This window comes from Oncorhynchus keta, chromosome 17 (assembly GCF_023373465.1).
Source record: "Oncorhynchus keta strain PuntledgeMale-10-30-2019 chromosome 17, Oket_V2, whole genome shotgun sequence".
NCBI classification, from domain to species: domain Eukaryota; kingdom Metazoa; phylum Chordata; class Actinopteri; order Salmoniformes; family Salmonidae; genus Oncorhynchus; species Oncorhynchus keta.
Window position 1 is genome coordinate 60,540,111 of NC_068437.1, and position 13,695 is coordinate 60,553,805.

General features: G+C 40.8%; 1 protein-coding gene across 2 annotated transcripts; it reads right to left on the bottom strand.

Annotated features, from left to right (window-relative positions):
- Positions 1-5,398: 5,398 nt before the first annotated feature.
- Positions 5,399-9,051, bottom strand: commd4 (COMM domain containing 4). 2 transcript variants are annotated; one of them, XM_035768569.2, is made up of 8 exons: positions 8,966-9,051; positions 8,627-8,698; positions 6,844-6,909; positions 6,714-6,753; positions 6,443-6,562; positions 6,126-6,206; positions 5,721-5,897; positions 5,399-5,614 (listed from the first exon to the last, which is right to left on the bottom strand). In XM_035768569.2, the coding sequence occupies exons 1-8, from the start codon at positions 8,966-8,968 to the stop codon at positions 5,574-5,576; spliced, it is 600 nt and encodes a 199-aa protein (XP_035624462.1). In that variant the 5' UTR covers positions 8,969-9,051; the 3' UTR covers positions 5,399-5,573. The 2 variants fall into 2 exon arrangements, with proteins under 2 accessions (XP_035624462.1, XP_035624463.1); XM_035768570.2 differs by lacking the exon at positions 8,966-9,051 and adding an exon at positions 8,777-8,942.
- Positions 9,052-13,695: the final 4,644 nt, after the last annotated feature.

Genomic DNA, 13,695 nt, shown 5'->3' on the forward strand with positions numbered 1-13,695 from the left:
TATATGTGTTTATGTATATCTATATAGGTATTATATGTTATCTATATAGGTATGTGTATATATATGTGTATATGTATATCTAGGTATGTGTATGTATATATGTGTATATGTATATCTATATTGGTATGTTTATGTATATATGTGTTTATGTATGTCTATATAGGTGTGTATATGTATATCTATATAGGTATGTTTATGTATATATGTGTATATATTTTATATTGTATGTTTATGTATATATGTATATGTATGTCTATATAGGTATGTGTATGTATATATGTGTATATCTATATAGGTATGTTTATGTATATATGTGTATATGTATGTCTATATTATGGTATGTTTATGTATATATGTGTTTATGTATATATGTGTTTATGTATCTATATAGGTATGTATATGTATATCTATATTGGTATGTTTATGTATATATGTGTATATGTATATCTATATTGGTATGTTTATGTATATATGTGTTTATGTATGTCTATATAGGTGTGTATATGTATATCTATATAGGTATGTTTATGTATATATGTGTATATGTATATCTATATTGGTGTGTATATGTATGTCTATATAGGTATGTGTATGTATATATGTGTATATGTATATCTATATTGGTATGTTTATGTATATATGTGTATATGTATGTCTATATAGGTATGTGTATGTATATATGTGTATATGTATATCTATATTGGTATGTTTATGTATATATGTGTTTATGTATGTCTATATAGGTGTGTATATGTATATCTATATAGGTATGTTTATGTATATATGTGTATATGTATATCTATATTGGTATGTTTATGTATATATGTGTATATGTATATCTATTTATTTTTTAATTTTTTTATTTCACCTTTATTTAACCAGGTAGGCTAGTTGAGAACAAGTTCTCATTTGCAACTGCGGTTGCATTAAGCGGTTGCATTAAGGAGAAGTTTATCTAAAGTTCCATGCATAATAGTCGTATCGTTATCAATGTTTATTATGAGCATTTCTGTAAATTGATGTGGCTCTCTGCACAATCACTGCATGTTTTAGAACGACTGAACGTAACGCGCCAATGTAAACTCCGATTTTTTTATATAAATATGAACTTTATCAAACAAAACATATATGTATTGTGTAACATGAAGTCCTATAAGTGTCATCTGATGAAGATCATCAAAGGTTAGTGATTAATTTTATCTCTATTTCTGCTATTTGTGACTCCTCTCTTTGGCTGGAAAAATGGCTGTGTTTTTCTGTGGCTTGGTGGTGACCTAACATAATCGTTTGTGGTGCTTTCGCTGTAAATCCTTTTTGAAATCAGACACTGTGGCTGGATTAACAAGAATTTGATGTTTAAAATGGTGTTAAATACCTGTATGCTTGAGGAATTTTAATTATGAGATTTTTGTTGTTTTGAATTTGGCGCCCTGCACTTTCACTGGTTGTTGCGGAACCCCAGTCCTCGCTGGCCTGTTGACCAAAGAAATAAGTCGTATATACTTCATTTAGAGTTGTTAATGCAACATATACATTGTAAGGCTGCATGATGCGACTCTAATGATAATTTTTTTAAAGTCGCTTGAAAGGCATGAGCTCTGCTTTGTTTATTGCGAAGGCTGTACACACTTCATCCGTCTCTCATTCATAATTTGAATAGCACTTGATAATGCCTCGAATTTCACAGCTGCATCCCCTTTGTGGCAATAATGCACCTTAAAAAATCCATTCCTTTTGCGTCCAGTGGCCATTTTGCCCATGGCCCAGAGTGCTGCGTTGTGCCCTTCTCCCTGAGTGCTGCGTAATCCGAAGTGCCTCTCACTCACATGGCTCTCCATCATGTGATCGGGTCTTTCTCACAGGCTACAAGTGAATACGGACACATTGGGGTCGCAACTGCGCACGTCCAACTCCGAGGTGCATGTTGAAGATATTGGAAGAACTGTCCACATTTACTTTTCGTCAGCCAACAAGATGAGTAGGCCTAATGAACAGCAAAAGCACTGGCCTATGTCAATCTACTATCCCCCATAGTACAAAAGTTGACCTATACTATTCCGTGCAATAAGTAATTAGGTGACTAGTTTCAGGAAACTAGGTGTGTGTCGCAAATCACAACTTCACAGGAGAGGCGTTTGACCGTTGATTTAATTTTTTTCATCAGGTATATCTCACTGGTCACCCCCAAAGCCATTTCCTCCTTTGGTCGCCTTTCCTTCCAATTCTCTGCTGCCAATGACTGCCAATGACTGGAACGAACTGCAAAAATCTCTGAAGCTGGAGACTCTTACCTCCCTCACTAGCTTTAAGCACCAGCTGTCAGAGTAGCTCACAGATCACTGCACCTGTACATAGTCCATCTGTAAACAGCCCATCTATCTACCTACCTCATCCCCATACTCTATTAATTTATCTTGCTCCATTGCACCCCAGTATCTCTACTTGCACATTCATGTTCTGCACATCTACCATTCCAGTGTTTACATTTACATACATTTACATTTAAGTCATTTAGCAGACGCTCTTATCCAGAGCGACTTACAAATTGGTGCATTCACCTTATGACATCCAGTAGAATAGTCACTTTACAATAGTGCATCTAAATATTTTAGGGGGGTGAGAAGGATTACTTATCCTATCCTAGGTATTCCTTAAAGAGGTGGGGTTTCAGGTGTCTCCGGAAGGTGGTGATTGACTCCGCTGTCCTGGCGTCGTTTAATTGCTATATTGTAATTACTTTGCCACCATGGCCGATTTATTTCCTTATCTTACCTCATTTGCACTCACTGTATATATACTTTTTGTTTTCTTTTTTTCTATTGTATTGTTGACTGTTTGTTTGTTAATTCCATGTGTAACTCTGTGTCGTTGTATGTGTCAAACTGCTTTGCTTTATCTTGGCCAGGTCACAGTTGTAAATGAGAACTGTTTCTCAACTAGCCTACCTGGTTAAATAAAGGTGTTCTCAACTAGCCTACCTGGTTAATATAAAGGTGAAATATAATAATAATAATAATAATATAATATATGCCATTTAGCATAATAAATATATCGCTCACCATATATTTATATGTAGATGTTCTTATTCATCCCTTTACATTTGCGTGTATGAGGTAGTCATTGTGAATTTGTTAGATTAACATTACTGCAATAACATCTGCTAACCATGTGTATGTGATCTAGATCTGCAACAAGCATTTAACCATGTGTATGTGATCAATAACATCTGCTAACCATGTGTATGTGATCAATAACATCTGCTAACCATGTGTATGTGATCAATAACATTTTATTTTATCTTGCCTTTGCCGCTCGGTCATTGCACATCCATATATTTGTATGTATATATTCTTATTCCATTCCTTTACTTAGATGTGTGTGTATTAGGTAGTTGTTGTGGAATTGTTAGATTACTTGTTAGATATTGCTGCACTGTCAGAACTAGAAGCACAAGCATTTTGGCTAGTTGGGGAAACACGTATGGACCTGAATTGTGATAACTGCAGTGGCCAAAACAAGAACAAGTTTGTGCTCTGGTACTGTGCCTGGTGGACCAGGCACAAGCTCCACCACAGTCTGGACCTTCACTTCCTGATCACAGGCCACACCAAGTTTGCCCCCAACTGGTGCTTCGGCCTCATCAAGCAGCGCTTCAGAAAGACCTGAATGAACACTTTGTCTGAGATTGCTGGTGTTGTGAAGGACATCACTGTGACAGGGATCAACATCCCACAGCTGGTTGGACTGGAGGATGGTACGGTGCTGGTGGAAAGATATGGCTGGCAACAACACCTGATGAAGCAGGACCAGCACTTCAGGTGAATATAATTTTCCTTGCCTTGTATGAGGTTATTCTTCTTATCCTTGTTATGCAAGGTTGTAATGTCTTCTCAATTTTTTACATATACATTTATCATACTATGTACGATACTTGAAGTCCTGTTGTACTATACTGAAGTCCTACTGTTCTATATACTATACTGAATTCACACTTTACTATACCTGAAGTCCTAAAGTACTATATTCTATACTGACGTCACACTGGGTTGTGATGTCACTATACACTATATATCGGAAGTCCTACCGAACCATACACTATACACACACCAGAGCTCAAATACTACTTTAGTTAACCTACTATACCTACTATACCAAACCCCCAATCCTAAATCAGCACCTACTCTGAAATGTGTGGCCTCTGGGCTAACTAGTACCCACGACCTGCTGCTACCCAGGGCGGGGTCGCCCCTCTAGGGGGTACGTGAGCCGGACCTCCTTGCTTCTGGAGGTGATGGTGTTGGCCGGGCAGGAAGAGGGGAACTCAGGGCTTTTGGTGACATCTGATTCATCTTTATTCATAACATGCTTACTAAACAACATGTGTAGACTAACAGTAAATGCTAAGAGAAAACAATGCAGAGAGAAAGAAAATAGTGAGAGAAAAGCAAAACACTTACTAATAAATACACAATGAGTAAAGATAACTTGTGTATTTTCACAGGTACAAGTAGAAATTCAATGTGAATGGCTATGAAGACTCTGTACAGGGCCAGTGAAGACCAGCCACAACGCATCCTGTTGACAGACTGGCCAGGTGCACCTCTTGACCCCAAGGCATCCTGGTGGTTCTGGAGACCAAGAGACAGACAGAGTTTTAGGACACTGCATAGTATAGGCCTAAATACGCAAGTTAATTCCAAACATTACATGTTCAATTGTTTGGCGGGTACAATTTAAAAAGAGACCTTGTGGCTACACATTCAATTAAATCATATTTTTCCAAACAGCCATTGTGGGCAGTCACATTTTCATACAGCCTGTACTGTACACTTTTTACACAAGCAGCGAGTGACAATGACAGAAAAGTAGCAGCACGAATGTATTTACGAATAAATTGCATGCAAGTCAATATCCAAAACTTGTATGGACGCATGGAGTGTGATGTTAAATTAATTGTGTAACTAGCGAACGTTAGCTAGCTACTGCGTTATATTCATTGAAAAAACGTGCCAAACACAGTACTCACTTTCAGTCTGGTGGTAAATTTACTTCGTGATTTTGAGCTTTTGTTTCCGAGTGCATCTTCAATAAATATCAATGAACAATGTTTGCAATTACAACGACGAACTTACGTGTGCTGCTTCTGGAACTGCGACTCACATTAACAAGCCCACTCAGTGATGCACCTTAGTCGGCCAGTTGCGATACTTACAGAGCAATGGCTGATGGGACATGTAGTTCCACACTTAATATCTACGGGTACCCGTCACCAAATGTTACTAGAGGGTAAGTTCTACTCGTACACATTTTCTAATTAACAAATTGCAAGTAGACAAAACATTTAATTGTAAAGTTGTAATTTTTTCAAGAAAATACATATAGATTCGACATGGACAAATGAGAAATACATCAACATATTTAATAACAATTATAGAATAAACATAATGTACAAAATACATTCAAAAGATCATGGTCCACTCATCCTGTATGATATTCTGTCAATGTCTTGCACTCTTGCATGACTTTCTTCTGATCCAGTCACTGCATCATTAATCGAAACCTTTAGTCTTGCTTCATTGTAGTGCATTCATCATGGCCTGTGCTTGTTTTAGTTCTGGGGGGCATAGAGACATTGAAATCAGTGAAGCCCTCAGGATTCTAGTCCCATATTTGAGTAGATATTTTGTAACAACAGTATTTATGGTACATCACAGGCTCACCGGTCAGCAGGACTCTGAACTTGTCTGCAGACACAGAGACGATGGTGGTCTCCGTGTGTCCAGTCTCTGCCCCTTGGGTCTGGAGACAGAGCTGCACTGTGGGCTCATTAACCTCCTGAAGCTCACTGGAACTCAAGGTGTAGTCAACACGCCACGACACTACCTCCAACCGACCCACTGAAACACAGAAATAATACATGCTATATATGTACAGAAACATGTTTATATTATACTGGGGCTCAGAGTTTAGTCAACACGCCATACTCTCTAGATAACCCACAAACACAGCACGAGAGAGAATGCAGTGAGAATCTGAAATCTCTTTAGCCATCTTGTGTTACTCCCCCCCAGAAAACATTTAGGTATTATAAGTCTTCTTCAATCAAATGAAGGTTGATAACTCACATCTCAGACTGCTCTCCCTTAGCTTCTCCTGCAGGGCAATGTGCTTGTCTTCATAGGATTTACACAGTCCTGTGGTGTGTTCTACAAGATATACCGATGAGGAAAACCAAAAAGGCATGACTATCATACTACACATCGTTAGAGGGCTTGGAACATCCACAGTGGAATGGAGTCTGTACGCATTCAAATATTATCACAATCCATTAATTGAAAAATAAATGAGCCTTTGCAGTGAGTGGTTGTAACAAACCCAGTACTTTGAGGTATTCTCACTATGAATGGCTATAGTATGAGTAACTTATGGAAAACTACTGTACCTTTGGGGAGTCCTAACTGCTGCAGCTCACTGGAGAGAGATTCACTGTCCACATCATGTTTGGCTGCACTGGAGAGGATGAAGGTCAACACAGCTACACTGGCCTTGATGTCTCCATTCTCTAGAAATCAGAACAACACAGATGCATTGATAGAATAGATGTAGAGTATAGACCAGCATCATGCGTGTATAGCTTTCTGTGTTGAAGCTGTCCTTTATTACAGTTTGCATCAAAGTAGCAGCACATTTTAAAAACAGAGAATTCAGCTTACCAAACTTTGCATCTGCAGTTAGCTTTGAAACTTTGTCATACTGAAAAAGACAAAAAAAAAAAGGGAATGGCACATTTTATGTCAATAAAATTGCAGGTGACAATAGGGAGTTCATGTATGAGATACATACATCAATGCCCTCTCCCAGCAGATCCATCAACACCTGGACACAGAGGAGTTTCATCTTCACACTTGACTGTTGGGAATAGAGAAGACAAACGTCAGGGGATGATTTTCTACTGGAGGAATGCAGTTTCAAGTATTATTAGTCGTAGTGTGTGTGGATGTCTGTGTGGGTGTGTGGATGTGTGGCTGTGTTTATGTCTGTGTGGATGTGTTTATGTCTGTGTGGGTGTGTGGGTGTGTGGCTGTGTTTATGTCTGTGTGGGTGTGTTTATGTCTGTGTGGATGTGTTTGTCTGTGTGGATGTGTTTGTCTGTGTGGATGTGTTTATGTCTGTGTGGATGTGTTTATGTCTGTGTGGGTGTGTGGATGTGTTTATGTCTGTGTGGATGTCTGTGTGGGTGTGTTTATGTCTGTGTGGGTGTGTGGATGTGTTTATGTCTGTGTGGGTGTGTGGCTGTGTTTATGTCTGTGTGGGTGTGTTTATGTCTGTGTGGGTGTGTTTATGTCTGTGTGGGTGTGTGGATGTGTTTATGTCTGTGTGGGTGTGTGGATGTGTTTATGTCTGTGTGGGTGTGTGGATGTGTTTATGTCTGTGTGGGTGTGTGGATGTGTTTATGTCTGTGTGGGTGTGTGGATGTCTGTGTGGATGTGTTTATGTCTGTGTGGGTGTGTGGATGTGTTTATGTCTGTGTGGGTGTGTGGATGTGTTTATGTCTGTGTGGGTGTGTGGATGTGTTTAGGTCTGTGTGGGTGTGTTTATGTCTGTGTGGGTGTGTGAGTACATGTGTAAGGTTCAGAGAATCAGAGCAGGTGGTCAGTTCAGTTCAAGTGTTCAGCAGTCTGATGGCTTGTAGATAGAAACTGTCTCTGAGCATGTTGGTATCAGACCTCATGCTCCGACACCATCTGCCCCACAGTAAGGTAGTGAACAGCTCGTGGGATGGGTTGTGTGGGATCCTTGATGTTGCTGCGTTCCTTCCTCAGGCATCATTTCACATACATGTCCTGGATCGGTGGGAGCCAATGATTTATATACACATCATTGGTGGGAGCACGTTCCCAGTGATGTACTGGACCATCCACTAGAGGGCGTTACAGTCATGGACAGAGCAATTCCAGTACAAGGCCTTGCCTAAACGTCAGACTGGTACCATGGTTACTACATGATAATATGTCTGAAAGAAGTAGCTGTAAGAAAATATGCAAGCCAGAATGTTGAATACAATTATATTTTAGGTTAATTTACCGGTCGTCCATGCTGTTGGTAATTTTTCTGGAAGGTAGTGGAGATCAAATGTCCACAGTAAAGTACTGTTACCCAACTTTCTGCCGCCAGTAGGTTCTGTTCCTTGCATTTCCCATCTCCTGACACATTTCACGTGATGCACAATATGTAAATAGCCAGATGTAACCAAACATTGTGGACCAAAGCATGTCCCTCCCAATCAGCTGAAAGTGCCAGCTGATTACCTGGGACAACATTTGGTCTGTGCTTCAGTTACACTCGGACATATTTGTGCAAGTCGCGTTTATCAGCATTGAAAATACAAACCAGTTACCGAAAAGTCGGGTTATTAACACTAATCTGTGGATATATTGTCTCAGATTACCTTCTACATACGGATACAAATCAGCAGACAACATGTAAAGTACGTTCAAACTGAAGTTTATTCTAAATTCTGACTTGTGATGGAAGTGAGCCTACATATTAGAGACCAGAGGAGTCATCCACTCTTAGCGGCTTGTCTCGAAGGCCGTGATGCAACCAGTCACGGCGCTAAACTTACGATTTTCGCCAAAGTGCTGATTTCGGCAAGAACCCAGTCTGGGCAGTCCAAATCCCCACAAAACCGGAATCTCTAGGAACAGTAAGAAACATATGCACAATATTACGGTTGCTGTTTGTGCATATAATGAACACTGACACATTCATTTACCTGGCAGCTGGATAGCTAATTTAGCTATTAAGCAATCCGAGTGATTGTTTTTAGCCAGCTAGCATTTCTTGTCTTGACTCTTCTTGTCCACACGGATCAACATGCTATCTATCAAATGCTCAGCTAAGTAGTAATGATAGGAAACACAATATTCACACTTTATCGAAATAAACAGCTAGCAGCATTTACCATTTCAGCAGTTGACCAAGTGTCATGTGATAACGCTCAAGTCCCGGGACAAAAACATTGTTCCCAGAGTTTAAGGGACGGGGCGGGGCAAACCATTTATATATTTTTTCCCACATCCAAGGCTTTGTGGTCCAAACACTTAAAAGACACAGCCCTCAAATTAAGTCGACACTTCTGATGACGTTTCATGAGATCTGATGAGCACACACTTTATTTATTTAACCTTTATTTAACCAGGTAGTCTAGTTGAGAACAAGTTCTCATTTATAACTGCGACCTGGCCAAGATAAAGCTAAGCAACAAACATACAGTCAATAATACAATACAAAGTCTATATACAGCGTGTGCAAATGGGGTAGGATAAGGGAGGTAAAGCAATAAATAGACCATAGTGGTGAAATAATTACAATATAGCAATTAAACACTGGAGTTATAGATGTGCAGAAGATGAGTGCAAGTATAGATACTGGGGTGTAAATTTACGAAATAAATCAAATTTATAACAGTATGGGGATGAGGTAGTTGGATGGGCTGTTTACAGATCAAATCAAATCATTTTATTTGTCACATACACATGGTTAGCAGATGTTAATGCGAGTGTAGCGAAATGCTTGTGCTTCTAGTTCCGACAATGCAGTAATAACCAACAAGTAATCTAACTAACAATTCCAAAACTACTGTCTTATACACAGTGTAAGGGGATAAAGAATATGTACATAAGGATATAAGAATGAGTGATGGTACAGGGCAGCATACAGTAGATGGTATCGAGTACAGTATATACATATGAGATGAGTATGTAGACAAAGTAAACAAAGTGGCATAGTTAGTGGCTAGTGATACATGTATTACATAAGGATGCAGTCGATGATATAGATTACAGTATATACGTATGCATATGAGATGAATAATGTAGGGTAAGTCACATTATATAAGGTAGCATTGTTTAAAGTGGCTAGTGATATATTTACATCATTTCCCATCAATTCCCATTATTAAAGTGGCTGGAGTTGGGTCAGTGTCAATGTCAGTGTGTTGGCAGCAGCCACTCAATGTTAGTGGTGGCTGTTTAACAGTCTGATGGCCTTGAGATAGAAGCTGTTTTTCAGTCTCTCGGTCCCAGCTTTGATGCAGCTGTACTGACCTCGCCTTCTGGATGATAGCGGGGTGAACAGGCAGTGGCTCGGGTGGTTGATGTCCTTGATGATCTTTATGGCCTTCCTGTAACATCGGGTGGTGTAGGTGTCCTGGAGGGCAGGTAGTTTGCCCCCGGTGATGCGTTGTACAGACCTCACTACCCTCTGGAGAGCCTTACGGTTGAGGGTGGAGCAGTGGCCACGCAGTCGTGGGTGAACAGGGAGTACAGGAGAGGGCTCAGAACGCACCCTTGTGGGGCCCCCGTGTTGAGGATCAGCGGGGAGGAGATGTTGTTGCCTACCCTCACCACCTGGGGGCGACCCGTCAGGAAGTCCAGTACCCAGTTGCACAGGGCGGGGTCGAGACCCAGGGTCTCGAGCTTGATGACGAGCTTGGAGGGTACTATGGTGTTGAATGCCGAGCTGTAGTCGATGAACAGCATTCTCACATAGGTATTCCTCTTGTCCAGATGGGTTAGGGCAGTGTGCAGTGTGGTTGAGATTGCATCGTCTGTGGACCTATTTGGGCGGTAAGCAAATTGGAGTGGGTCTAGGGTGTCAGGTAGGGTGGAGGTGATATGGTCCTTGACTAGTCTCTCAAAGCACTTCATGATGACGGAAGTGAGTGCTACGGGGTGGTAGTCGTTTAGCTCAGTTACCTTAGCTTTCTTGGGAACAGGAACAATGGTGGCCCTCTTGAAGCATGTGGGAACAGCAGACTGGTATAGGGATTGATTGAATATGTCCGTAAACACACCGGCCAGCTGGTCTGCGCATGCTCTGAGGGCGCGGCTGGTGATGCCGTCTGGGCCTGCAGCCTTGCGAGGGTTAACACGTTTAAATGTCTTACTCACCTTGGCTGCAGTGAAGGAGAGACCGCATGTTTTCGTTGCAGGCCGTGTCAGTGGCACTGTATTGTCCTCAAAGCGGGCAAAAAGTTATTTAGTCTGCCTGGGAGCAAGACATCCTGGTCCGTGACTGGGCTGGGTTTCTTCTTGTAGTCCGTGATTGACTGTAGACCCTGCCACATGCCTCTTGTGTCTGAGCCGTTGAATTGAGATTCTACTTTGTCTCTGTACTGACGCTTAGCTTGTTTGATAGCCTTGCGGAGGGAATAGCTGCACTGTTTGTATTCGGTCATGTTACCAGACACCTTGCCCTGATTAAAAGCAGTGGTTCGCGCTTTCAGTTTCACGCGAATGCTGCCATCAATCCACGGTTTCTGGTTAGGGAATGTTTTAATCGTTGCTATGGGAACGACATCTTCAACGCACGTTCTAATGAACTCGCACACCGAATCAGCGTATTCGTCAATATTGTTATCTGACGCAATACGAAACATGTCCCAGTCCACGTGATGGAAGCAGTCTTGGAGTGTAGAGTCAGCTTGGTCTGACCAGCGTTGGACAGACCTCAGCGTGGGAGCCTCTTGTTTAAGTTTCTGTCTGTTAAATACACTATATATTCAAAAGTACAGTATGTGAACACCCCTTCAAATTACTGGATTTGTCTATTTCAGCCACACTCATTGCTGAAAGGTGTATACAATCAAGCACACAGCCATGCTATCTCCATAGACAGACATTGGCAGTAGAATGGCCTTACTGAAGAGCTCAGTGACTTTCAACTGGCACCGTCATAGGATGCCACCTTTCCAACAAGTCCGTTCATAAAATGTCTGCCCTGCTAGAGCAGTCAACTGTAAGTGCTGTTATTACATGGAAAGTGTAAACGTCTAGGAGCAACAACACAAGCTCACAGAACGGGGCCACCACTGAAGCGCGTATCACATACAACTTGTATGTCTTTGGTTGTAACACTCACTACCGTGTTTCAAAGTGACTCTGGAAGCAACGTCAGCACAATAACTGTCCATTGGGAACTTTGTGAAATGGGATTCCATGGCCAAGCAGCCGTACCCAAGCATACGATCACCATGAGCAATACCAAGCATCTACTGGAGTAGTGTAAAGCTAGCTGCCACTGGACTCTGGAGCAGTGGAAACACATTTTCTGAAGTGGTGAATCGAGTGACACCATCTGCCCATGATTTTTGGAATGAGATATTCGGCGAGCAGGTGTCCACATACTTTTGGTCATGTAGGGTATATAAACAAATCAAACACGATCCCATAAGATACCAGGAGTATCCTAAGAACCAAAAACAAAGACACCTCAAGAGAAAAGAAAGTGGTGAACTGAAACCCATCTCACATCTTTCCCAACGAGAAAAAAAGGAGGCCATGGAAAATGAACCAAAGAAACAGCAGATCAACTATCCAGAACAGAGTGGTTATGGAGTCATACCTGTCAAGGAACACACCGCCACTCTCACCTGAAGTCTTACCTGGATGATGCCCTGCTTGCCCCTCAAATGACTCACATCTATGTGATTGTTTTGGCCCACAGACCGTGATAATTCAACAAACAGAGGCAGACAAAGCACAACCTTCCACTTTCACAGCACCACAACCATCTCCTAGCACAATACAGCTCATTGCAGACATGCATGAGGGACTGATTGGAAAGTGGTGTGTTGGGAAATATGATGAAGACCCTTACCCTGGTATTGTACAAGATGTTGATGAGTCGTGTGGGAGCCAACCGATTATGTTGGCCAATGAGAGAGGACATTGTATGGTACCAACCAGATAATGTGCTTGGGCTTGTCCCTGAGCCTCATGCAGTGACAAAACAGCATATGATGCTTGATGGCTCAGTCTGGGATGAAATTTGCTCCGTTGTTAAGCAACAGAGAGCATTATGGGGAAACCTTGAGCGAGCACACACCTGTCTGACTGCAGCCAGTGAAGAATCATTTGTTTGTCAACCAGTGTTTCTTCCTACTGCATTGAATCCCCAAATTGTTCTAAAAGACGCTGTAAGTTATTGAGGCATGTGTCTTTTTGAATGGTGTGATATTAACATGTAATTTCCACCACACGCTAAGTCATTACCATCACGGCACATATTTTTGAGGAAAAGGTGTATTAAAATACAATTGATATTCTATTCTACTCCACTCTATCTTAGTCTATGCCACTCTGACATTGCTCGTCCAAATATTTATTTATTCTTAATTCCACTCCTTTACTTTAGATATGTGTGTATTGGGTATATGTTATGAAATTGTTAGATATTACTGCACTGTTGGAGCTAGAAACACAAGCATTTTGCTACACCTGCAATAACATCTGCTAAACACGTGTATGCGACCAATAAATTTCATTTTGGTGATTTTTCCCATATGTGAACCTTATATGATGGTTCTTAAGATAATTCCTAAAATAATTATATTTTGATGTGGTAATACATGTTTCTGAGTATCATCAAGGATGATAGAATGGACATATAGACATGACAATGATAAATATATATACAGTGGGGCAAAAAATGTATACTTATTCTCCACCATAATTTGCAAATAAATTCATAAAAAATCCTACAATGTGATTTTCTGGATTTTTTTTCTCATTTTGTCTGTCATAGTTGAAGTGTACCTATGATGAAAATTACAAGCCTCTCTCATCTTTTTAAGTGGGAGAACTTGCACAATTGGTGGCTGACAATACTTTTTTGCCCCACTGTACATAC

Coding starts and splice junctions, on each gene's coding strand:
- commd4 (XM_035768569.2), bottom strand. Junction 6,754..6,843: donor TGCTGGGAGAGGGCATTGAT/GTATGTATCTCA, acceptor TGTCTTTTTCAG/TATGACAAAGTTTCAAAGCT. Junction 5,898..6,125: donor AAGGGAGAGCAGTCTGAGAT/GTGAGTTATCAA, acceptor TCTGTGTTTCAG/TGGGTCGGTTGGAGGTAGTG.